Source organism: Perissodus microlepis, chromosome 7, assembly GCF_051167445.1.
Source record: "Perissodus microlepis isolate ML-2025 ecotype Zambia chromosome 7, ASM5116744v1, whole genome shotgun sequence".
NCBI classification, from domain to species: Eukaryota; Metazoa; Chordata; class Actinopteri; order Cichliformes; family Cichlidae; genus Perissodus; species Perissodus microlepis.
The window spans coordinates 8,566,392-8,594,313 of NC_140467.1; the positions used below are offsets into that span (position 1 = coordinate 8,566,392).

The window sequence follows — 27,922 nt, forward strand, 5'->3', positions numbered from 1 at the left end:
TAGGATAAAGGAAGGGAATGTGAAGCAGGGAGGGGGGAAGCCGGTCCCTCCATCCTATCCTTAATGCCCCTCAGGGGAGCACGATGCCTGTAGGTGAGTATTAGCCATCAGCCTGTGCGCTAATGGACATTATGAAATAGCGTTTAGTGCATACAGATGACCAGAAGTACACTAGTCACTGGAAAGAACCATGATGCGAAGATCTGATCTTTTCTGGGGATCTAACCAGGCTCTCAGTTTATACTTAATAGAGTTTTCTTTATGCTTTTGGTTATCTAATGTTACCTCAGTCAGCGTGACGGAGGCCACCTCGGATTCATGCTTGTGAGTGTCAGGGTGCTTTCTGAAGTGTGCGCTGGGGTGTTTTAGGTGCTAATCTCTTCTCATCTTGGTTGAGTGCTCAAGCTGAATAGAAGGGCAGCTTGTTTATCTGTGGGGACCGCATTACCCAGGATTCCCTCTACAGCTGGGCCGGGCACGCTCAGCTGAGCTGTCAGCTTGCAGAGGTTACTACAGCTGAGGGCAAAGATGGCTCTGAACGCACACCGTCGTACACACATAAACTGCACAAAAACCAAGCTTTGATTTCAATGGTTATTTATTAAATGTAAAATATCTTTAGCACAGATTAAAAATCAGACACCTCCATCTATTTTAAACATCACAGGTTCAGGGTGGAAAAAAAAGAAAAACATTCCTGGAACAGAATCACAATCAGTTTGGAGTCCCACTTTTCAGGATAGTTACTCCACGAGGCGTGGCAGAGGGCTGAGGCAAAAACTGCACTCCTCCTCTTTACTAAGACTACAAGCCAGGAAATACTTTTCCAATTGAGTGCCGTAGCCTTATGACACTGGATGGTTAAAAACGACTTTTCTCAAAGTACTTGTCTTTAGAATCCAGATGTTTTACTAGTTACAAATGAGGACAGAAAACATGTCAGTTTTCCTAAAATGCGACTGTCTAAAATGGGCTAAAAATAGTAGGTTCTCCAGATTATTAAACTTAGAAAAACACCCAATTTGTACCTTTGCACATATATAGAGGGCCTTCACACTGCAAACACTGATTTACAGTATGCTGTACAGTATGTGTGCTTCGGGCCAGGCACAAACTTTTTAAATTGTGTCCCAGGCGCAAAGCGCTTTGCCAAAACTTAGCACTGCTGCTGAATTGGAGTGCCATCACAGAGGTCAGCTGGTGAACACTCCCCCTCTCTTCTATTCTCTGCCTCAACCCTCGCTGCTGTACAAATGCCAACTGACAACAACTGACACAGATGGTGAGCAGAAACACAGGACAGGCAAAGGGAGAGAACCACCCACAGGAGTAAGAAAACAGGAAGACTCTACACACACTGTCCAAGAGAGGATATTGCCTGACAATATTACCAACGCATTTATTTTAAACTTTTTTTTTTTATTTGAATCTTTTACTTTTTCTACTTTTTTATATTATTTTTTTATAGCACATGCCATATGAGAATTTGGGGATTATAAAAGTACCTGAAAGAATTGCTAGGTGTTCAGCATGCATAGCCATTAGTATTTACAGGTTTGTATGTACAGGGATGGGCCAAAAACAGACTGCTCTACAGTACTGGGTTATTTACATCCAGGTCAGAGGGAGAGGTCAATGACGTAACTACAGATGTGGGGGTCAAAGGGTCACATGCACAGGGTCAGAGAAAGCTTATACAACTCGGACGATGAAGACACAAAACAGAACACGGCAAAGTAACAATACTGTTAATTCAACATCACATCTCCCCCACGTACCCTTTTTGCTTTTGATACGCTCAGTAAGATGTTCTCAACAACGGGTTATTGCGTAACACTATACAAGGACATTTCTATTGCAAGTCCATGAGGTCCTTGGGTATTGAGTCAATGCTGAGATTGGAAGACTTGGATCTGGTCCCAGAGCAGTTCCAGAACCGTAGTGTTGAATCCCAGGCTAAGTACAGGCTTATTGCCACTTATCAGCAGTCAGCTTATTGCAGGGTGTTTTGTAAGTCTTTCCTCAGTATTTATGTTTATTTTTATTACCCACAAAGGAAGATCTACACACACGTAATCTATAAAACCCGCTTCTGCACTTGGCATTGGTTTATCATATTGCTGAGATCTTTGCATTTTATTTTTAGCATAGAGAAAAATTTTCAGTTTGGAGTTGTTTTGGTTGGTTTGGATCCTCCTTGTCTGTCCCCTTCCTCTCTCCCTCCCTCCCTCCCTCTTAGAATCAGTGTGGTGGTAACAGAGCTAGTTTTGTTTTGGGGAATGTGAAAGTGAAGTCTGAAGTCATCCAAAGAAGTCTAAAGTGGAATTGCATTATAAAAGGAATTGCAAGATGGTCGTCTAAAGGATTTAAAGAGTTTCCCTCTCAAAGCATTTAAAGTTAGATTTGTAACTGCATTCCTATACTTGTCTCACTTTTTATTTTTTGGACTAAAATGCCTGAACAGGCCAATTCCGAAAGAGTATCCAAGGACAAGTCTTATTTTTTGGAGCTTAAGTCAGTGTCAAGTCAGCTTCTCTGGGCAGACGTCGTGGCTCTGGGTACCATACATGTCTCTGATAATAAAACTACTGTAGTCAAGGTAATGCTTCACATTAAGGTGCACAGTATAGAAATACACACACCCATCATTTTGTAGACAGCTTAATTTACAGACTTAATCTACAGTTTAACTTGGATTAGAAATCATCTTTGGACGGCACAGATGTGTTCGATGCACACTGGTTTAGTGGCATTACCTTCCGTGCGGGTTGTTCATATGTGTATCTGTTCGTGCTTGTGCGCAGATACGCTCTTGTGTTCAGGCAGCGGGTAACTGTAAGTGTAGCGAAATCGTTGCCCGCCACCTACTTGCCTGGTATCTGCAAACACACACACACACACACACGCGCGCGCACACACACAGTGATAAATGGCTGTGGTGGGTGGTTGAGCATGTTAATGCCTAATCTCATCAGCCTTATCTTTTACAGAGGTCACAAGGTCAAGTGGTGAGGGGGATGAGCTAAACACCAATAAGATAGCACATTGCTGGGCACACCGCACAAACAGCCCGTGTACTGCTCCGTTTGTCACTAACTGCATGCGTGGCAGCCAGCAGAGAAGCTTTTTCTAAAGAATAGAACTACCTTTCAGATTTCAGCCACATAAATCTGGATTCTGAACCTGAAAGTTTGTTTTTTTATATCAATATTTAAACCCAACTGTCTGGTAATTGGACGCAAACAAACTTGTCTGAAAGTCAGCCAAGTTCAAGGTGGTGTCAGGGAGTCAGAGCCGGCGGCGCTGAAATCTTCAGTGAAGTTTAAAAGGCATTTGGCTTTCAGGCGAGCTAAATCAGATGCCCTAAGTGAGAGAGATGAGTTGAACTGAGTGCGTGTGAACCTGCAACTCAGAGACACTGCTTGGCATTTGTCGGTCTTTGATATGGCGACATGTGATGTGGATGAAGTTATCGCCTCACTGGCAGGTGAGACAGACAGCGGCACACAGAGAGATGCTGCCTTTTTCATCTGCTGTTTACGAGCTCTCTCATCACGGAGCACTTCAAACACGCTCAATCTGCTTCTGCGACGTTACACACCAGGGCTCCTCCTGGTGGAACTTTACTCAGAGCTTAGAGGGAGTTGTGTGTGGGTGCCCGTTTTGGTTTGCGTGTGTCGATGAGAGAAACATTTCCTGGAATCTGCTTTATGTGTGTGTGTTTTTGTGTTCGTAGCATTTGCATTTTGGTGCATATTTTTGTACTAGGCTGTGAAAGCATAAATGCTTTAGATGACATAGGATCTTGCCACGTTTAGTGTGCTGGCCTGTGCTTTGGGAATCTGTTCAAACAGTTGGCCTGTAATGTGCCTCCATTACGCATGTGTGTACGTTTGTGTGTGTTGCCCGCGTTTGACTACTGCATATACGTGGTTGTCTCAGTGTGTGCCAGTGCTCTGTGCTAAACACTAGCCTTCAGTCATCACATCAGCGTTCCCTCTCATTCTTTCTGCCCCCACCCCCGTCTCACTCTCGCTCCCTCACATCAGGAGATAAAGAGGCGAGCCATTTCATGTGGCCGCATAGAAGTCGTCTCCAGCCCTGGAGTTTGCAGGGAAGCTGTCACAGCAGCTTTTAGCCGGAGCTGCAGCATGAAAGATCCCTCTTTGAGCGGTCGGGTTATGTGTGTAATTCTCTCTGACGTGTTTATTCTGCTGCAGTTTCAGCTTTCATTTTCAAATGTCACAGAAATCTCTCTCCGTGAATATCCCTGCTAATTACTGACTGATGGGATGGGGTGTATTAGAGAACTTAGCAGGTTGCGTAAAAATACTGTTTCACTTTTACAGCGCGTCTCGGCTTGAGACGACGTGTAACAGAGTGAGTTTTCCGGGCTGAGTGATCTTCAGGTTTAAACTTGCCTTGAGAGGAGAATTACTGAGAAAGAACTGGAGGGAAAACCGTGCGACGTGTTTGTGTGTTGTACGCAACAACCAAAAAACTTTTGATTTAAATACTTAGTTGTACTTGTATTTTCCAGCACTTGAATATTAATAAACATCACGTGAAAAATATACATATTGATAATCATGGCATTGAAACCTGCTGTTCACACATCAGAGCTGTAGTTTCCCTGGTGACTCCCATCCAGACAGGAGCTGGTGTAATATTTTTGTTCCCGCCTTATCCACTGTGAGTCTATACATCTGTAGCATTCACACGGTCCCACATAGCGAGATGTCCTATACACACCTGGCTGAGAAATAAATAAATAAATATATGTATATAAATATATATACAGTAAGGAGTTATATGACCCAGTCATCGGGATGCAGGGAGAGGGGAGAGACAGCGTGTGCACGAGTCTTTTTTTCCCGCCCTGTAGACACAGTCCTGCTGTCTCTTTTTGTCTGTGTGTGTATGTGTGTGTCTGTCTATGTGTGTGTGGGTCTCACAGAGGACAAAGGAATGTGGTCAGAGTCTGCTTTATGTCCTCTGTCTTTTCCTCCATGCAGCACACATCCTAAAGTCTGCGTGTTGTTAGACGAGTTCTCCATATTTTGTCTGCTCCTGCAGGCCGACGCCGCCTTGCTGTCTCAGCGTCGTGATTCGTCCACTGATTCTTCTTCTTCTTTTTGTGTTTTTTTTTTTTTTTGTCTGTCCACAGCAACAAGGGGCGGCCACCACAGTGTACTGTGCGGTGGCACCGGAGCTGGAAGGGCTGGGCGGCATGTACTTCAACAACTGCTTCCGCTGCCAGACATCCGCCCAGGCCCAGGATCCGAGCAGTGCTGCCAGCCTGTGGGAGCTGAGCGAGCGCCTGGTCGCAGAGAGGTCAGTGGGCATACAGGCCCTCTAATGGACAGAAGACGAAGAGGAAGAGGAGGGCAACTAGCCAAAGAGGAATCAGAAAGGAAACAGCTGATGTTTCGTTAGGTGTGGACTAACTGTAAGAGCTGCCAAACCATGGAAGCCCATCTGGATATGTCACATCACTACAGCGTCTAAAACACTAAATATACAGCACAGGAGGGGATTTCATATACAATCTATTGAATTAGTTAAAGTTTAAGTGAAGTTAAGCTCTGCTGTAGTATTTTAAAACCGGGAGTGGGGGAAAGGTGAAGATCTGAGCCGAACCTGTCACAGTTTGTTCTTTGTCTGTTTGTCTCTGTAACCTTTTTAAGCTCTAAAGTCCTTTTTTTCTCAAACGTCTACTTAAATTAGATGTAAACAAAATGCAAATGACCTGTTTTGATAACAATACAAGGTTTAACTAGTAAGCATACACTCTACGGCATATGCATCTGATTCCAGCAATAGTGGGCTATCAGCAAATATAATGTCTTCCCAATTAATGTCTCTAAGTTCAATATCCTCTTGTCTAGTTCTATGTTGGTGTTTACGTTTCCTATTCTGATACAGAGCGCTTGCTAATCGTTGTGCTAAATCTTTTTGGGCAAGAAGAAATAAATAGTAATGGGCATGTGAAACTTATTGAATTACAAACACAGTAGAGGTGTGATTCTAATGGCTATGTACACAATTTTGCAATAATTATATTTCTTATCAACGTCCCTATTTGTTTTCTGTACAGTATTTACAACATCCTGATTTCTGGCCATGTGCTAAAGGGGGGGTGGACATCATATTTTTTTCTGCTATTTTACTCAACCTAAGTATTGACAATCTATGCTCTGGTAAGTTACAATTTGGAGATATTTACGGGTTAATCTTTGTCCATTTGAATGACAAATACAGAAGGTGGAGAATTTTTTTTACAGAGTCCAGGATCTTTAATTTCTTCAGTTCTCCCTTTTTTTTTTTTTTGTTTTTGTTTAAATCATCCGCTTTAGTATTGAACTCCGGCTTTGGATTTGCTGTGGATTGGTTGCCCTGAAGCCACAGGGGGTGGGACACTTTTGAGACATTGTGCTTTATGGCAGTCCGGATGCTGTAGGTTGGTCTTGAAACAGCATTCCAGTGTCATGATATCTGCAAAAAAAAAAAAAAAAACACACACAAAGAGAGAACAAGTCAATAAAAATCTGTTGTACAGAAATATGTGAATTCCTTCTATAGAAGTCTGAAGACCATTAGGGGGGATATTTGTGTGGGAAGCTGAGAAGTAAGCAACAAGTCTAAGTACGACAGTTTCCAGTTTTCCAGAGTGTACTAACCAGGTATGAACATCACAGAGTGAAAAGCTGTTTTTACAGTATTTTTTCCCCTCTGACAGAACAGGAAATGCACTCATCATGTATTCAAAGAACAGATCAATCGACGCAATCATCAGAATGACACAGCATCACAGTTATACTTAATATAATTTACTCTCACACATGTATTGTTTCTTTTCTACCCTTCCTGGCATACATACTGAAGAGAAGAAAAAAAGCACAGGAACAGACAGAACATTCAGAAACATGCTGTGCCCTGCACAGAAACTGATACTGCTGTTATAATCTGTTCTGTACCCAGAGTACAGGTGTCTTATCGCTGTCCTTTCACAGCACTGCACACACCTGGAACAGAGATGCAGTACAAACACTCCCATGCACACACACACAGAGCAGGAACAGTCAGCAACCCGCATGTACAGTACAGCGAGCAAAACAACATTTTATTAAACTGTCCAGAATCTTTTTGCCTCTTTATTTTGCATCAGATTGAACAAACGGTATAAATAACGTGTGTTTAAAAATTGTTTTAAAAAATAAAAATACAGAAATCTGTCATACACAGACGAGGAGTTGAACAGTAATAAAGGATGTTCCCAGCTGCTGTCCATGGTGCTGATAAGGCTCAGGCCCTTTCATGGCCATACTTTGGCAAACATGAGAATTTGCCTATTTGTCAATCAGTTACAGAGCATTTTGTGTATGTGCTGACATGAGCCTCTGTGAGAGACGTTTTCCCCTTCCCGAGTGTGTGACTGATCAAGTCGTGAGCAGACGTACTCGCCAGTGTGTTAAACACGTCAGCTGTTTAGTTTCCCTCTGTGTTTTATTTTGATTTAGTTGGTCTGTCCTGATGTGTTCTGTTGTTTTGTCTTTGTTGACTTCATATGTGGTTTATTAAAATTGTTTGGGTTTTTTTTGCTCTATTGGGTCTCTAAAAATTAGGTCTCACTTCTTGTTCTCACACTTCACCACTACTGAAATATAATCTTATTCAAAGGGATTCTGACTTGTTCAGATAGTTATGTTATTGTAGGTTCTTATAGCCTCCTGAAATGATCTTAAAGAGTGTAATTCTACACCTGGGACTTCTGTAATGTCAGCCCGCTTTCCCCAACCTCTCTGCAGGAGGAGAAACTCAGAATAAAATAACCATAATGCTGTTTATGACTATATATCAAGAAACTGGTGCTAATGATGAAGGCTGTATGCTGGTAACACATCAGTTTGACTGATACATCTCAGAAGTGCTGCAAATTTTATATTATCACAGTCTGACACCAGCTAAAGCACTTTATACACGTGCGATCATGTAACGTAGACCATTTGTGGCCTACAGATATCGCCGCTCTCGACTAAAAGTGCAGGCTTAGTCTATCAGTCGCAATTCTATGTAAGCTGAGCATATAAGAAAGCCTTTGACAGAAGGGCCAGATTCAGAACTCAAAGGAGAATCTTCAGGAGAATTACAAACAACTAGACTTGTATGTGGGTGTGCACTGCAGTGGCAGATCAGTGGGTGTGTGCCTGAGTGAAGTGGGAGGGTCCTGCCTGGCTTTCATGCAAAGTCTTATCGATCAGGCCCTATCGGAATCATCTGATAGCTAATCAATATGCTACACTTCCTCTCAGCGAGCAGAGAAGGAGAAGCACGACTCTCGCAAGAGGAGGACCTTGATCCTTTGACCCAACAGTTAAGGCTCGACACACACAGACGCACACACACACACAGTCACAGTCTGTTTCTCTTCATTTCTTTTTCTCTTTATTCCAATTCTTAGAATAACGACACCCAACAATGTAATAACTGAAAGCCCGTGTAAAGCAAATAACCGATATACATTAGAATGTTATTTTAATTAGTCGGATTTACAGTTGAGTTTTTTCCCCCTTCACTGAGTTCATTTCAATTTGGGCAGTAATTGTTTACGACTGATCATTTCATTTTCCATTATTGTTTTTATTTCTTCTTGTGATTAATTTCACCTCTCAAAGAATAATTATGAGAGGATTGATTTGATTATGCCTTTGTTCTGCTCCTATTGGCTCCATCGACCGAAGGAATGCCATGTTGCCATTTCGAGCGGATATATTTAATGATCACAATCAATGTTAAAGCTCTCTCTAGACTCAACTAACCCAATAAATATCTGCCAGGAGGAAATTTACCATCTAACTACAGCAGGCAATAAAGTCTTACTCTGTGTTATCCTCCCTCCCCACTGCTCTATTTTAATCTCTCTCTTTTGAGGATGGCATTAGGATGAAAACTGATCATCAGTTTTCATAAAGTACCACAGCAGAGTCAATGGAAATATGATTTTCTTTCAATATCTCACGATTTGGATTGCTTGCAGGCTGCTTTTTTGATAGAGTCTTAAATTATATATATTTTAAAATTAAAAGATTATTTCCCCAGGCTCCTTTCCACTTAATTAGCCCACTTTAATATAAAAATTTGCCTGTCAAAATGTTTTTTATGTCTTGTTTGCAGATTCTTAAAGAAATACTTTAATTCTGTTGCAGTATTACAAAAACAGACATTTTTTTCCCCAGTCTCTCTATGCCATTACTGTACCATTGATTTCTGAGATGTAATGAATAAAAAGCAGTAAAATAGACTTATTTTTTGGGCACATTATTATTATTAAAAGAATGCATTGTAAAGATCATGCAACTGCCACATATGGCAGGAAGTGGAGCATTTTAAGGTGAGTTCTCTTTTAAATGATTAAAAAAATATGTGTAACATGCATGCAAATGTAGATGTTTTTAATCCATGGCAATGCTTCAGTTTATCATTTATTCTTCCATGAAGACTCATAGTCATGGTAACATTTGAATCCAAGTTTACTGAGCTTGTTCACTATCAAATGCACTTATTTCCCCCTGTAGATCTGCTCGTGCAATCTATAACTTTCTGTTTTTTATTGAAGTCTCAACACGGCACCTTTGAGGAAATCCTTCCACTCCCAAATCCCCAGCGAGTCCTCACCGCTAGACAGCATGACCTTGTAAACCCTGAGTTATTTTACTCACCCATTGTGTGAGGATAGGAAGAAAAGGGAAAGAGAAAGGGGGAGACAAGGGACAGGAGGGTGGAGGGGAAAAAAAAAAGGAGCTCCTGCCTGTCACAGCTTTCAAACACAAAGAAAAATGAGCACTTGGGTTGAAGTACAATTATTAGCCCCTGTCTACAGATTCATCACACTATAGAGAGCCAGGGAGTGGGAAGGAGATAGAGGGAGGAGCAGAGGAAGAGGTGGAGTGGAGAAAGGTAGAAAAAGAAATGTGTAGCTTTCAGCAGAGCCGTGCGGAAGACGGAAAGACAATGAGGAGAAATAAGGGAGGAAATAGAAAATAGGGCTGTTATGCTGTGAGGGAAAACTTGCGAGGGAGCCAGGAGAGGTGCAAGGTGAAGCATGCAAAGCTAGCGTATGCAGGGCTGGAAGGAAAGAGAGGGAGGAGGTTTTAGGTGAAATAAAAGAGTGAGAGGAAAAGAACAAGGCAGAGGTAGAGGAAGGTAAAATGAAATAAGAGGATTTGTCAGGCCAGTGGTTGGTGGCAGTAATAAAGCCTGCTAATCTGAGGGAGAACGCTTGACTGCTCACACACTGACTCTCTTGACGCCCCACTTTACCACCGGGCCAAGCCAAGGTCACACACACACACACACACACACACACACACACACACGATCATGCCATTGCAAACACACACCCACACTTGCAGAGACACTGTGCATGTTTCTTAGATCTTTCTTTTTGTGAATCAAATTCGTGAGCGCTTTCCACCTGAGCGTCTTCCTCTGAAGGTTTCACTGGCACGACTTTCCTCGCTTTACTTTTGACATGATTTTTTTCTCTCTCACTCATGACACTCATCTTCTTGTTTAGCTATCATCTCCACCAAACACCCCCCTCAGCCATGTTGATTTTAAAATCTCATTTTTCTCTATTTCTTAACTGGCTCCGCCGTGTGGATCAATACCTATCAAAACCATTACATAAATACATCTGTCACGAGCAGATAGTTGAGTGGGGATGTAATGTGTCTGGTTAAGGCCGCCATGGGGTGAAAAAAGATATGCTTAGTGTGTGTGTCTGTGAGCATTCTCAAAGGACAGCATGTGTCATTTTGTGTGACCAGGTGTGTCGGGCAGAGAGAAAGGTTGTTATTGAGCCGCGGTAAATGACGCATAACCTGGTGTACTGCTTACTTAGCCCCAGACCCCTGCTTTATGTCACTTTTTTCTCACTTGCTGTGTGTGCCTGTTGTTGGTGTACAGTCATGGGAATATGACTGAAGCAGCTCAACAGTGCAAAATATTTTTTGGAAACCCAAATGGGAAAGAAAATACATTAGGTTTGTTCAAGTTGCTGGGAGCCGGTTAACTATTCTTACAACTTTTAGTTTATTTTAAAAAAAAAAGAAAAGAAAAAAAGATGTTGTTTTATTATAAAGTTTTCTTTAGCAGTCTTCTAAATGGTAACATTTCTCACACATGCTGAAAAACAGTCTGAATTCAGAAACTATCTGATCCAACGACTAATAAAACAATATTACAGACTTCCACCAATAATACCTTCATATCTCCTTGTAGCTACATACATGTAATGCACTATAGTGGTGGGCATGAGAACCCTGAAAGCTGAGCTCAACAACACATCAAAAATACCAAAAGCATCAAAATACCAAAAGACAAAAAGTGTGAGTCTGTATATAAAAGATGGTCACAGTCACTGTGATGTCACTCATTGATTTGTGAACAGTCGAGCTTATATTTTTTTTTCCTCATGTGGTCAATCTTAGAGGAGCCCCACCCTAAAGCATACCCCACTTCATATAATGTGTTTTACTCAACGTATGACCATAATTTGCAAAATGAACATCATACTGTAATCAACAAACTTTAAAACTAATAATTAGTCTATACAACTTTTGGAAGTTACTGATTTTTTTTTTCTATTATTCATTGCTTTTAGGAATGGTTTATTATTATTATTAGCTCGTTTACTATTGCATATTTAACTGTGGAACAGGCTTTTACTTTTTTAGCTACTCTTAGGAACCGCATAATTTACTTGATTTGTTTACTAGTTACCTATTAAATAAGCACAGGGGTCATTTAAAAATATCATATCTTTAAATAGCTCTTAAAGACAAGTGAGACAATCGGGCAGTGCAAACTGCCTTAGGCTGTGGTATACTGCCTGGTTCATGTAACAGACTTGTCCCTATAAAAAAACTACTTAAACTAAACCAATATATGAATCATGTCATTAAAGCTAAGAAAAACAAATATGTACATAACCTCAACACCACCAAAACAGCCATAACAACAAGCATGTCTCAGCTATTGTTATATCATTTGTTTGTTGCCCCCTTGAAGCATTGCCATCACAGCTGGTCAGTGTGTTTCTGTATTTTGTAGCGTTTTTTTTTTTTGCATGCATTTTTACAAGTTACATTGTGATGTACTAATAAATGGCCAACAGAAGGACAAAGACACTGGAACCCAGTTTGTATCCAGTATAGAAAACTCTTATCTTTCTTTGAAACATAAAAATGAATTAGTTTTTGAGCACTAGTCATTCAGATTTTTCCTTCTTCATCCTTTGGGGTTGTCATTGTCATTTTCACACATCACTCTGCTGACAGCCGGCTCTGTGATTGATGGAACGATGCAGATTTACATGTCATGCTGAAATAGCACAATAACCTGCACGCAGATAATCACCTCATTGAGAAGCACTCTGGCCTCTCTCCACTCACAATTACTATTGTGTATTTGATCATATAACCACTCTCCAACAATGCACTTAATGGGCTTATTGGCAGCAGACCAGCAGTTGCTTGTAAATAATCTTGATGGTGTTTGATTCTAATAAATTAGGCTCATATATGCAAACACGGTAAAATCATAACAATATCCAAATGTGTGTAGGCAGAGGTGGGGTGGTGACAGGGAGAGATTTATGCTGCTAGCAATTGGCTGGCTTCATCACTCACTCAGCTATCTTCAACTTTTTTTATTTGTTTAATTTCCAAATGCGATTGCTCCACCACTCCCACTCCTGCTGATGAATGCAAAGGATCATGGGTAGAAACGAGAGCAAGATTAATAAAGTTAATTTTTTAACTGTATAATCTCCTCCCAAGAAATGAAAAAAGAGAGAGGGCTAAGAGTGTGAGGGCTATTTCTGCAGGGACACGATGAAGGCGAGCGCTACAAGGTAAATAAATGATAACATGATGCTTTTCTCTCTTTCAATCACTGCACGATGTGATATCACCTTATTGGTGTTATCACGACAATCTACAACGGAAAACTCAACACAACAGTTCAACTTTCGACTTACTTTAGGTTTCAAAACAACTGCAACCTCGTGTTTGAACTATTCATGTTCATCCTTATACTGCCTCATGGGGTATTGTAAAGTAGTTTCCCTCTAAATCCTAAAGCTTTGCATCACAACAACTTGATATACAAACTGCAAAGATACTTTGTGTGACAGCAGCAGCACAGCAACATCAGATACAGCTACGTGATTGAAAAGTATTTTAACCAAAAAAACAAAGACAGCATTTCTGGAAACCTTCTATTCAGACATATCCAACTCCTTTAATTATACATTTTCAGCATTTATTACACAGTGAGAGGTATACACTATTTTGAAAACGCTAGAAAAAGAGACTGCATAGGTTTTAAGTTACTAAACAATTAGAAAAGTAACAAATCATACCAAACCCTGTGTCAAGTATCAAAATATGTCAGCTCACTGATTGAATAGGTTTTATTGGCCATAAATATATTTAAGAACAATATAATCAATAATAACAACAACTCTAAAAAGCAGATAATAGAATTTTTGTGTTGTAGCCTTAAGGAAGACTTGTCTGTACCTCTGTGTGTCTGTGTGTGTGTGTGTGTGTGTGTGTGTGTGTGTAAATTATAAATGGAAGGGAGAAGAGTCACCTCTCAAAAACACACTCACATATCTACGAGATTAATTACAAGTACCGTGAATCACTGTGCAATTAATTAACTCATCCTTAGTAATGAGTGTGTGTGTTGTGTGTGTGAACTGAGCGCACTACGTGTCACACAGACAGCCTCTCCATCTCTCCACCTCTCGGCCTGTCCCCTCTCTAATTGCTTCCCTCTCTATTAAAATGCAGTCTGCTGTGACATCACTCAACCCTCTGTTAGAGCAGGCCAGGGTGCTGTGCAAACCACACACACACACACACACACACACACACACACACACACACACACACACACACACACACACACACACACACACACACACACGTATACAAAGATTTAATTTTAGAGAGCATAGTTTGTGTTGATTTTAATGAGGATTCGAGATACTGAGCGAAAACTGATTTTGTCTCCATGAAAGAGCCAGAGCGAGGGGAGAAAGGAAACAATGGTGGCCCTAATGATGCATTAAATCTGTTGCATCAACAGCAGAAGGCTACTGCACTACTTTCTACCTTTATTTGTGTTTTATGTGTTTATTTGTGTACTTAAAACTGAAAAGACCTACAACTAAAATTTTAAAATTCCAAACTGAAGTTTCATGTGTCTCTTTTATGCCTGAATGATGAATTTATCATTTATTTATCAGTTTTCAACATTGTAAAAATATGTTTTGTTTCACAAAGTTAAAAGTGAAACACTATTCAATAAAACAAACCAAGAAATTTTATTTTAGCTTTTAAAAATTGTATTTTAACTTTGACCATCATTTAGACTACTTTATTTACACTTACTTTTCCCCGTGTATATCATTTTGCACTCATTATTACCATTTCTGTTAAATCTTTTTGAGCTTCTTTCATCTGAATGTCCACCATAAACTTAGAGCACTTAAAAGGTTATGAAACAATTATCTGTTATGGACCCTTTAATGTATTATTAAGCAAAAGTTCTCCGGTTTGATTCCGAGTTGAATCAGGCTGGCCTTCCTGCATAAAGAGATCGGCAAATCACACATGTGGAGCTACCTCTTATGAATAAGGGATCAGCTGAATGTAGCTTCTTCTAAGTCATTTAATTTTACATCTGGATATAGATATATTTTATGAACAATAAACCTACTGATTTAATTTCCCCCCCAATTCAGCTGGGTCGTTACTCAGCACAAAAGCATAAATACTTCCCTCCAGGCACAATGCCTCGTCTTTACTGTATCCATCTGTATTGAGCAAAAAATTTACACAGTGATGAATGCACAGCAGAGCGAGTAGAAGAATAAAAATGTATTAATGAAATGATTTTTAGCTGTTCAAAGTCTGTATTCGGCCAAATACCCAACGAAAATCACTATAAACCAGAAAGTCGCCGAATATCTAATGTCCCACTCCCTTTCTCGCACTGTCTCGCCCTCTCTCTCAGAGCTAATCTGATTGGTGCATAAATCATGCTGGCATCAGCAGGGATTGAAGTTGGACTACTCCTGCACACACGCACACACACACACACACACACGCTGAAGGCTCCTCAGCGAGGTGAGAACAGCGGCGTGCTCCGTGGTGATCATGAGGACATGGATAACAGATCTCTCTTTTATCATTCCCTGACTTTCCCTGACATTTAAAAAGCCATTAACACCACTGAGATTCACCCTCGTGTACATTTCATATGGAAGCACCCCCAACACACATACATGCTTGCTTGCCATTCACTCACAGGGCTTCCGCGCTCCTGTGCGTGTGGGAATGATCTCAGTGATAATACAAGGCCCAAATGACACAGACAGAGCAGTGAATTATACCTTAACAAGCTTTTCACAGCTGCCCCCTGTTCTGTAAGATTAAAAAAAAGAGATCCGGTGTACTGCTGGTGTATGGTAACAGTCGTAAGGCTCAGCTTGTGATGCACTTATCAGTCCCTTGTTGAAATCAGTGACATTTAGGGGCACTGTCCCAGCAAATGGACAGTAAGTGTCTGCTGTGATGGAAGGACTGCCTCTGTGAATAGTGATTATCCACCGATTCAGTTACATATACATGGGTATGCTGTAAACACTAACAGCATAATAGTATTTACTGCTGAGCACTGTATTAATTTATGGCCCATTATTGTGAAGCCCATCGTTACAATGCGAGGGAGCATTTATTGTAATCAGAGGACTGATAGAGACTGGAAACGTTGCTAATGTATGTAATGTACTTGCAAGCAGTCTTCCTGACAAAACTGTACAGTGGCTAATGCAGCAAATGACATATGGCTTCACTCTCTGTTGTTAGCATTTATTAGCAACATGCAGAGGCCTGAGTGCAAAGCAGCTATCGACTAATTATATTCCATTGTGTCTGCATGGAAAACAAGAAGAGAACATGCTGCGCAGCGATGGAGTGGCCACCCCACCACTTAATCTGAAGGATATTAACGTGAAACTGAAACCAAGCGTGTGGTTCGGCTCGGCCCGCAGTATATGAGTCATGACCGGCAGTGATATACGGGAGATACAGATATGGACGTCGGTCATTTAAATGCTTGCTATTGTAATTCTGCAGAAGGCAGAGGTACTTTTGGTGATTATGGATCGGACCTTTTTCAACTCCTCTGAAAATGGCTTTAAATCTTACGCGCCCCGAGGGTGTACAGACACGTTTAGAAGACGGGGAGACATGCTTGAATTTTGAAAATCATGAGAAGGAAAAGAGAAGAGAGACAAAGTCAGAGAGGGCTTTGGGGAAAGAATGACTTCTGGTTTAAGGGAGTAGGGGTCACGGGTGTGAAATAACTGGCATATTCAAAGATAAAAAGGGAGCGAAATGACAAGCGGGAAGCAAGGGTCGTTAAAATATTCAGGGGGGGATCTAATATCGCGGAGAGCGTCAAAAAAATGCTGGACTTTTAAAGAGTGAGAAGGGTTCGATGGAGCGTCTGTAAAACGCACTCCTGGAGCAGTGCATTCTTTATACTGGATATGTGTATGTTGCAGGAGGTGTTGCAGAATGAGTGTGTTTTGTTTCTTAACTTTAGGGCAGCTAAGGCTCGGAGCATGTGCTGGAAACAACAGCTGGATTTGGGATAAACACAGAGGGAAAGAAAAGGAGGAGGAGGAGGTGGTGAAGGAGGAAAGGATATAAACAAAGAAAGTCCCATTCTCTCTATCGTCTCCTACAAAGGTCTGCTCAGCACAAGATATGATGCTGACAGAGTTTGACTCTCTTAGCTGCACTTTTAATGCCGCAGGCCAAACAGCCTGCAACTCAAGATAGTAGGTGTTCTTTCTCACATCTGTTTTCATCATGCGTGTGAAAGTTTGGCATTAATACTCATCTCTGTTATTAGAGTTTCTTCTCGCGCTGCGTTTATCTTCGCTCATTAACATAATGAGCCCAAAGACCTAAGATCCCACCACCCTTCTTCCCCTCAGAGTGACGAGTTGTTTATCACTCCTTCACTACTTGAGTTCAGTTTTTGTCTATCATCCTCCTGTGTGCGTCGTTCTGTATTCAGCACAGTATTATACAGTAGTGTCTGGTCTCTGTTGTGCTTTGCTGCAGAGGAGCGTAATGCACTGGGTCTCGGCTCATGTCCATCACTCAGCCTGCTGTAAGTCAGGCAGGCAGCCAGACAACCTCCCACAGGAGAGAAAGAGATGAATGGCGGGATTTGGAGGAAGTGCACAACAAGAGTCTTTTCTGTGACTCAGATCTTCAGCGGATATGAAAATTTCGTCGAGACGAGCGAGTGCAAAGAAAAGAGAAAGAGGAGCCAAGTGGTACAAAGGCATAACTATGAATGGCTATGAGGGAGCAGTGAGCGAGCAGGTTAGAAATGAAGAGAAACCCAGTGACTTATGGGAAAGGCAGAGCGAGAGGGAGGAAGAGAGCGATGAGACAGACAGGATGAGTTACAGACCTGAGGGGGGACAGAGAGAGAGAGAGAGAGAGCTTTCACACATTGAGACAGCCCGGTGATTTAGGGCTAAAGGACACTGAGACGAGCTCTGCTGCGAAAGGTGATAGACCTAGAGGTGTAACAGATCCACTGCAACACTACAGCGCCGACTGTGTCAGCATCTGCACCTCCTCTCTTATCTTATCTACGCAAGCATTCATGCACCACATGTTATGAAGACAAGTGCATCACGAGAGCACTCCACTGTTAAGGAGACAGAGAGCGCGAGAGAGGCGCTTTCAAGTAAAAGCAGTAAGCATGTGCTTATCTTGTGCATCAGGATGAAATGATAACACACACACACACACACACACACACACACACACACAGAAAGGAACGCATTTAAGCATTTATGTATATAACTAAAAATACCACTAAGTTTTTTTTTTAAATTGTGGAACAAAACCTGTTTCCGGTCAAATGGGCTAGAAAAATAATAGTTTGTATCTTCCAGTGCAAAAATGTTCAAATAGTTTAGCTGGGAAAACTTGTGCCATGGTTAAAGAACCACCTGACTGCTGGGCAAATAGAAGCAGCAAAGATCCAGTTTTACGCAAATGTTATAAACCGCGACTATAAGAATTCCTATGATAAATTGCACATTTAGCATTAATGGGACATAGTAAGGCATGCTGATTGTGACATGTAATGTTAGAAATGTTCAGTATTACAAACAAATTTGCAGAAGACTTCTTGCACTTCTTGAAGCCTGTTCCAAGCTGCACTGCCACATGGTGTCATTGCTAAATAAATATCGAAATAGTTTAAGGATCACTGTTTTTCTGGTGAAACACAGTGACCTAAAAACAAACAAACAAACAAAAAAACCCAAACACTTACAGTTGCCAAGACTACATCCACACTAACGCTGTCTACTTATAAACACAGTTGAGTAAACCAGTCAGATTTATATCAGTATGTGTGTCTGGGACCATGTTGGTACAGGCACGATGCTTTAATAGCTGCAGGTATTTGTATGGCAGCACGGTTGTGTCTATATTTGGCCGGTGTGAGGCGGTCACTAATCCATCTGACCTTCTGGCTCATTTGCATGCGCCGGCCCCCCCGACTGAGAGATGCCATGACCTTTATTAGCTAATTAAGAAACATAACAGAAATAAACCTGACAGAGTGGGAATGGACACACACACACACACACACAAAGACATATACACACACTCTCAGCGTGGCTGCTGACAGAATGGGGATGGGGAGAAAAGACAGCAGACAGGGGCCAGACCGGAAAAAAGACACGAACAGAGAGAAATTTGGCATTCATCAAATGGAAACAATCACAGCTGCCACAAATGCAGCTGTTTGCAGATTCCCACTAATATTCAGCCTCTTGGAGGAAACGTTACCACACACACACACACACACACACACACACACACACACACTCTCTCTTAATTATTACATTCGCCAGCAGACATTCAAGCATTATAGTATTATAGAAGTAGTTTCTCTTAATCACATACTGAGCTCCTTTAAATCTTTGTGTGCTGGAATAAGAGAAGTAAATCTCCCTGTCTGTGCTCTGTGCTGCCACTTAAGTGTAGTCGGCCTCTTGTTCTCTCTTCACTCTCCCACTAAGGACTCATAATAAGCTGCTAGACCCCTCAGGCTATAGGAGGAGGTGTGTGAGCGTGTGTGTGTGTTCCCTCACACTACAGACAGACTGGAGCAGCGATACAAACACACACGTGCACACACACACACACACACACACACACACACACAAACAGCTATAGTAAGCGCACAAAACATATTGACACATTTCAGAATAAATTTTCAATGACACATATCGAGACACTGAGGAAACACTGAGATGTAGAAATTGGGGTTGTTTCCTCTGACACCCTCCCAGTGTTCATCCTGTGTTAATCTGAGCAGTAATCTGCAGTGTGGGCAGATCCTCATCTGAGCAGCACCATTTTGATGTTTGTAAGATTACGCAATCAGCTCCCCTCCCACAGTAAATCACACTGCTTGACATACAATGGAAACACACACAAACTCACGCACATGCATTTAATGCTGACGCCAGTATAGCATCTGGGGCTGACACACTTTACGCGCAGTTTCTTTGTGCACTTTTCTAAAATTATCAGAATTTTTTTCTGTCTTTTATAAAAGTGAAACACTTAGTTTCACAAAACGTTTCATAACATGGAACAAAAAAAATGAAACAGAACTAGTTACAGATCACTTTGATTTGAATTAAGCGTAGGATGAGTACGATACGAACGGAGACGGCATGAAATACGTTTTTTAGTATAACCACATCAGTTAGAGCAAGAAGTAATGAAAAACAAACATTACTAATTTCACAACACCCACAGCTTGTTTCCATTGCAGCTTCCGAGACAAAGCGGGGAAGGCGAGAGACTGTTAGACGCTGAATGAGAAGACCAGAGAAACATGAATGGATGGGTATAAAAAGAGAAAACTGGAGGGCTGCAGCCTCTCTCTGCCCCTCTGTGTCAGTCTGTCTCTGTCATCATGACAGGCCTCCAACAGCGGGGAACCCTAAAGAGCTTCATCCACCCTGCTGCACACAGGGGCTTCACCCGCTGACAGACAGAGCCAAGGGCTGTCCTGTCCACAGCATATCACAGCCTGCACACTGAGTGCCAGTTTAGCTCCAACAGGCCAACTCCCTCTTTCATCACCTACTGCATATGCACACAGAAACCAACTGGATGTAGAATAAGTGTTGGCGTATCAGCCTGAGCTTTCGTGGAGAATTTTGCATGTCTGTAATTGTCACGAAACATAAAACATGAAATTTCCAGAAGATGTTTATAATGAGTGTCAATGATGAGTCAATCTGAGTGAATATGGATGGAAAAATCCTACATTTCTTATATTTGAAAGTAAGTACAGTTGTCCTGGTTAAAATATACATCTTTTCCATCTTCTATTTATATTTTATAATGCATGTTTGTCACATATATTCTCCCAGTGTCTTCTAGATGCACCTATTTGAAAGCACTGTGACTGTCACAGCATTTTTTTTTATCTGCATAGAAGAACTTGAAGATAACAAACACTGTTGACCTGGTAAATGGGAAAAAGATCAAAGAAGATGATGAAAGGTAAGCTGTGGTTTGTTAGTCACAAATATAAGGTTTCTTTTATGCTTCTGCTGACATTTATGTTTCTTTTGTGTTGCTGAAATAACTGTCCTTTCATTTAGACTCAACAATCAGCACAGATCCTTGACTGAAATCAGACGGCCCCCCTCATTGCTGTGTGGCTGGCATTCGGCATCACCTTTTGACCTCTGGAGTTCTACGAATTCACTCTTTCGCAAACGCACTAATAACACAACGGGAGTAACTTACAGTACAGCAACTGGCCCACTGATGCTTCTGCATGTGGCGGGGACACGAATCAAAATGCTCCACCACCTGAACCAAAGCCATCCAATTCTATTGAAATACCAGATAAAATCTCTATAAAGTCATAGGTTGTAATTCTCCAGCTATAGATACTTGCTGTGAACAACGAGGCCTTTAAATCTAATTTATTTGCAAATGGTTCAATTTCAGGAAAGCATGATTCATATATTATTTGAAGATGGATATATTTAATAGCTTTCTGAACTAATGGTTTAAAGAAAAATGCTCTAAATTTCTTTAATCACAGAACAGAAGCAGGATGCTTGGAGCGACACGTGCTGCAAGTGCGCCGTATGTTGCATCTTTTCTCCCGCGCTCCCCTTTATCTGTCTGTGTGGGCTTCCTCTGCCTCTCTGTTTGTTTGTATTTGCCACTCTGCCTCTGTAGTGTGATGTCTAGGGTTGTGATTTTTATCCTCCCAACATTCTAGTAAATACTCAGACAAAATCCAGCGTGCTCCGAGGAGCCTCGGGCCACTGCAATCAATCAGGGAGAAAACAACACAAAGATGTGGCTGTTTCTGCTCCATAAAACAACCTTCAGAACAGCAGCAGCCATTCAGCGTCTGGGATGTAGAATTAATACGCTCTCGCTTTGTCCCTCTTTATTTCTCAGCCATCCTGTTTTTGAATCACTAGATCAAAAAAGAAAAAAAAGCTGTCACAAATCCAGCAGTGAGAGCTATAAACTGTATTTGTGACTGTCACTGTGTAATTTACCCAGTGGGTCCTCAGCATAACCAGCCAAGGGTCCCCGAAGAAAACCTGGTGGTGGATGAAAGCCAAAGTGAATCTGTAACGGCTCCAAACCAAGGCCGGAGCTTGAATACCGAACATATGTAATGCTACAGAAAGTCAGCAGAGTGTTTGCCGTACTTACAGCCTATAGGATCGTGGATAATGTTGTATAAATATTTGATGGTTTCCTAGCAGGGTCCTATATGGCAAGGGAGTGCAGCATTAAGGCTGACGATCAGGGAAAACTTCAAGGCATGCTTTCACACATGCAGACACATTAACGGCAATGCGCGCACACACATATATGCGATCCAGACTTCTCTGTCTGTCTGCGTCTGCATTGGGTTTCACTTTCGGCGTGTGCTTGGCTTACAGATGTTGCTCATGTCTCGCTGAGCTTGCAGTGAAAAGAGAGATTCTTTACATCTTTGAGACCACGGCCAGTCGCGCATTGCAACTTGTTATTGTTTGACAGAAACTGTAGAAAATGCTTTGATTGTATGCAGAGGCTGCAAGCATTAGAAAGCCTCTGCAAAGTTTTGATAATGCAATACAAGAAAAGTAGTTTTCCTTTAGCTCTTAGTCTGCCAAAAATGGTTGTTAGGAACAGTGTTAACAAATTAGTTAACAATGACTTTTTCTTGGACAATACGTGGCATTAAACTGCAGAACTGCGATGGCTGCCCTCTCCACAGCCCTACAAGAAACTGTCCAAATTTTTCAAGTGTAAAATGTCAACCGGCATATAATCCTAGAGTGATCAACCCTACAAGCAGAGAGACAAAGAGTGTTTTTCTCCCTCGGAGCTGTATGCAGATGGCAGTTGATATATGATATTAACCTTTGCTATTGTAAGTCCTGTCTATACCACCCCCCACTCACACACTTAGACTCACACATACATGCGTGGCATACTAATCATATTGATCCACCTCTAGAGACACTGTGTTGTTTTTCTCCCTCTTGGTCAAAATGTGCATGTGAGTTGTCGGGAAATGATGCAAAATTGTCTCATATTTTATTTAGGAAGTCAAGATATATTACAGTTGTCAGATCACTTTTTTTCCCTCCACGAGCATCCCAAAGTAAGTAAACCTGCCATAGGTGCAGTATATTTTACACAAATTAATTTGATAAATGTGTAAGTCCTCAAGTATTTTCCTTGGTTTAGATTGCTTGTCAGTGCAACATTTTTAGACAAATGGGCTCCTCGGTTTTAGCGTCACTCCTCTCTTTGTCTACTGAATTGTCAGTTTTAGCGAGGAGGGAAAAAAAAGAGAGAGGGAGAAGCAGGAGGATGAGAGAGGAGGCAAAGTATAAAAACAAATTGGCACAGAGGGATAAAGTGAGATATCAAAAGAGTGGATGGTGAGGGATGAATGAAATAGAGTTTCAGACGTGCTGTGGTCTCTGAGGTCAGGGCGTATATCACTCTGCTTCTGAAACAACAACCACCACAAGAAGCATCGGGGAGCCAACCAATCTGGGCTACGGCATTGTTCACTATCTGCTGAAGGAAAAAAAAACCCAGCTTGGTCTCTCGCTCTCTCTCTCTTTCTTACACACAAACACACACACACACACGCACACACACACACACACACACACAATCACTCCTCACTGTTCATATCTGGAGAGAGAGAATGGAGCGTGTTCCTTATTGTCCCCTTAGTGGTGATGTGGGGGTGTGTGTTAGGGCTTGATTGTTACTGGTTTACATAAGGGTATTAAACTCTAGCATAGCACTATCTATCTGAGCCAGGCAGATATATTTGTGTTGTGGCTCCTTTATGCATTTGTTATTTCCAAAGAGGATTGGGATGCACAGTGGAAGAGAGGATAGATAGCCTGCTGATATTACCCTCTTCCTCTCTCCCTCGTTTCCTCCTTTTTCCTCTAAAAACCAAACTCTTGCCTCTTTCTGAGTGTCTGTGCATGTGTGTGCATGTGTGTGTGTTTGTGTATTGCCTCCAGAAACAAAAGCGGGTAATTAATTAAAGAGAAGTGCACTTTGGCGCCATTGTCCTGTTCAACAACTCTAACAGTGTTCAGCATAGCAGCACTCAGTGATATTACTCCTAATTATTAGCTGTTGTTTCAGTCTGAAATGGTCTCAAATTGCGGATATTTAAGCACTGTGCAGAAGCATTTAGCCGAGCCAACACGTGCAGAGAAACATACATATTTAGAAGCATAGTGTACAGTATATATGTGCAAGTTACGAAACACATTTACACCAGACTTGTACAAGCTAATTTACTCAAGAGCACCTGCTTCAGTTACTTTCTGCTTCTCTAGTCCCCCAGCAAGTTTTTCAACAAAAAACTTTATGGCTTTTCTACTACCACAGCAAATGAGCGAATGCCTTCTGGAAGGTTTTCATCCCTGCAGTACAGACTTACTGCACTGGCTGTTTGACAGTGTCCACTTTGTGTTGGTTTTCCTTCAACTTGAAACCAGTCTGTATTAGCCTATTTCCAGGGGTTTAAAATGGGATTTGGCAGATGAGATCAGCTGTAGCAGTGCAGCATGGGAAAAATAATTGCTTAAAAAGAGAGAGAATGGAGCGTGTTCCTTATTTAATTGCTCATTAACTGGAGGTGCCCATTCTGGCCCATTTTAACCCCTGCCTGTCGCTATCCTGACCTGGATGTACTGCAATATAGTGTTTTCTATTTTTACAACATAACAACGGAGGCTTTGGAGTTGTTAAACATCAACTTAACAAAAGTAATGAAACAGATATTTCAAGGATTTTGTTTCACTACAAAGCAATAAAACAGGTAACTGAGTCTATATTTGAGGTGACTTGCCCATCGCTATGAATAATATAACTTCTGAAATGGTGACATCCTAAACACTTTATGAATGACTAAGTAAACATAATGTAATTGTAAGTAAATATAAACATTTATTTATGCATTTGTTAACAAAGTAAAATGTTATAAATTAACAATAAATTAAAAACATTTACACAGTAAAAAATTGCCACCTTTGATTATTAGCTACAATTGTGTATACTTGTAAATTTTTCAAAGCAGCGTCTTGATTTCTACACTGTGGTATAGCCACTTTCATCAAAATAAAAAGGATCTGAAGCCAGTAGTATATTCTGAATGGCATCTTTAACATGCTCATCTCTTAGAAGGCGGCTGGTATTCTGAGAATTCCCAAATCTGCATGTGTCTGCGAGCTTCTGAGGATCAGGCAGGAGAGGTTAAATCAAAGTGGAGTCAATAACTTCATCCCTCCCTCCTGGTCTGCTGCACCGTGCTGCTGGGAACGCCTGCTGCTCACTCTCGGGCTCAGGAAAGAGGAGGACAGGATGGGGTTCATCACTTTCACAAACACTAAAGGAGGGAAGAGTCGTGCCGCTAATACAGAAGATGATCTAAGTCTCGTGCACACACACAGACACAGACATTCATCTGCACACAATCACCGACAGAAGGCTTCCTCACTATGTCTGAGAATGTTAATGAGCTAAATTCTCTCTTCTTTCCAACCTGAGAGCCCGAGTCCAGTCATGGCCATAGCCCCGGCTAAATCAATATCATCATCCATAATCTTTATTGTGGGATGAAACACAGCATAAATCAGCACAAAGTCTTTCACACATCTCTCTCCTTAGCAGCCTCCAATTGCATGCAGCACTCTCTTGGGCTGAGAAGGCTTTCTTTTCAGTGCAGACAGGTTGTCTCCCAGTGTCTCGAGCCTCTGCAGCACTTGCCTATACATGCACGACACATTAGTTTGGTGGTTTTGACTCTGTTTTATCTACAACAGATGTGAAAGGTGAGTTTAGAAAGCAATGCAGGTGTATTTTTGAAAAAAAGAAATCCTCCTCTACCTGGAGGCAACAGAGAGCGGGCCGTGGTTTAAACTGTTAAAGCTTCGATAGAAAAGCGTGAATTTAAGTAGGAAAGAAACCTCTGTGTGTACATGTCTTTGTGAGTGGTGTGTGTGTCTCTGTGTGTGTCTTCCAGTTCTGCTCTCTTTGAGTGTGAGTAATGAGGTTTAGAGAAGAAAGCTTAGCCAAATCCTCTCATCAGTCTTCACTCCTTCAATACAAAATCAGCAGGCTAATTCAATACCCAATCACAGGGCTAATAGCATCCAGCCAAGAGTAGAACCAATGAGAACTCGGCTAATGGACCTTTGGGAATAACTAGCTGGACAAAAAGTTAGTGCAAAAAAACAAAAGAAAAAAAAAAGGGGAGATGTTTTTTTTTTCCTCTAAAGAAAATGTACCGTCTAACGATCTTGTCTGGTTTGCAATCGCCTGCCACCGGAGCTGAAAAGCAAAGGAAAAAAATCTCTCTTTAAACTGTTTCAGACATTTGTGTCTACTCGAGTGTGTCAGAGGGATGGATATTATGTTCCATTCAAATCAGAAACTTAAATGAAATAAGAGATATTTCTGTCATTTTCCACAGCATCTGACTTTAGTGCTTGTTTTATTTTAGAAATACAGCCTTGTTTCAGCGTCGCACAGCGCACGGTTCTACAGCATTTAACATGCAAACAGATTCACATATCCTTCACTCATTTTTCCCACTGGAGCTGTGAATGGAGGGTGCATAAGTGCATAAGGCTGCAGGAGTGTTCCAACCATTGTAGTGTCACAAATCCCCTCATCCTGACATGCACTGAATAAACTGTCACAGGCATTATATAGTGTCTCCATAAAGCCTACCATCAAACAGTTACTACCTCCATAGCTTCAGTCCACTGCACCAACAACACAAACAAATCACTCGGTGGTGCGTCCCAGTGTTTTCTGGTTTGTGTGTGTGACACGGTGTAAAGTGGGGTGCATACATAACTGTGTTTTCTGATATGATCATACACCATATAACCTTCTATATCTTGCTCAGCTGCAATCCATATTGACCTCCCTTTCCCCACCTCCGTCGCTAAAAGCTTTCCAGTGTGTTTCACAGAGCATATTCAGTTTCCTGCTCCTCTGCTTTCTGTCACTGCACAGTTTTGTGCTTGGTCATTAAAAGCACACATCAGCATTCATCACATTTATTTTGGTGGTGTGATTCCAAGTCTGATTTAATGTAAGCGCCACTATCCATCACAAAGATAGATTGTCTTTATATCATAAAAACAAAAATGTTTTTATGAATGAGAAAGCTACTGGGATGAAATGTTAGTGGTGTATTTCTACTGAATACCCCATGTTGAAAAAAACAACTTTCAACCCTTTGCCATTTCTCACTGGGAAGAGGTGCAATCATAAAGTTTCAAAACTCTGCCTATTAACAAAAAACTGAACCACATCCACCTTAAATTCCACCTTCAAGGTTCTCTCACTGGTCAGCGCTGGACCTCTTCCAGCTGCTCTTTCAAGAATGACCAGTGTTGGTCAAGTTACTTGAAAAAAGTAATCAGTAACTAATTACTGATTACTTCCCCCAAAAGTAATCCTGTTACTTTACTGATTACTTATTTTCAGTAGTAATTAGTTACTTAGTTACTTTTTAAAAACACTATTTACAACCTGAATAGGTAATAAAGCAATAGATCTTTCAGCCCAATTCTACCTTTTCTGCATAATCCATCATATAAAATGTAATCCAATGAAAAAGTCTCTTTTTAAAACTAGTTTTATTAGTTTTAATCTTTTAACTTTATGCACCAAGCAAAAATTTAATTATATGCAACATTCTCTGACTGGAAGAAATTTGTTTAACATTTAAACCTATTTTCTGCATATCACTACACTCACTCTTTCAAATAGATGCATGTAAAACACAGCAGAAAATAAATAAAATCAAAGACTCAGTGGTCCTGTTGCTCTATTTTCATCCGTTTAGCAGGAGTGGGGCAGGCGGAGGCTTTTCCTGGTGCAGGTGTGCTGCAGCGGTCATGTCAGTGGAAGGATCCGGGAGTTTCTCTGTGAATTTCACATTACCGTGGCAGCGTACTCGGTGCTTGCTCGGAAGTTTAGGGGCTTTTTCGCTGTAAAAAGAAGTTTTCTTCCCACGCAGTGAACAGCGGACGTTAATGTTTTTGTCACTTTTGACAGAATCAAACTCAAAGTAAGGTCAGTACTTCCACGCTTTAAACGCTGCACGCTCATACTCTCCCCTGCACTCAATATATTATCCATTTTTGATCTGCACACAGCTGTTGCCACGAACGTCGCACTCGCTTACATCA

The 27,922-nt window shown here is 41.2% G+C and overlaps 2 protein-coding genes across 5 annotated transcripts in view; one reads left to right on the forward strand and one right to left on the reverse strand.

Moving 5' to 3' along the window:
• Positions 1-9,301, forward strand: part of wwox (WW domain containing oxidoreductase) — a 137,462-nt gene extending 128,161 nt beyond the window's left edge. For all 4 annotated transcript variants that reach the window (XM_084933166.1, XM_084933167.1, XM_084933164.1 and 1 more), the window contains one exon: positions 5,168-9,301. In XM_084933166.1, coding sequence (XP_084789292.1) covers positions 5,168-5,359 — 192 coding nt within the window. In that variant the 3' untranslated portion in view covers positions 5,360-9,301. The remainder of the gene's footprint in view (positions 1-5,167) is intronic.
• Positions 6,314-27,922, reverse strand: part of mafb (MAF bZIP transcription factor b) — a 44,931-nt gene continuing 23,322 nt past the window's right edge. Inside the window, exon 3 of the mRNA XM_084933169.1 lies at positions 6,314-6,495. The gene's annotated coding sequence lies outside the window, so the exon portion shown is untranslated. The remainder of the gene's footprint in view (positions 6,496-27,922) is intronic.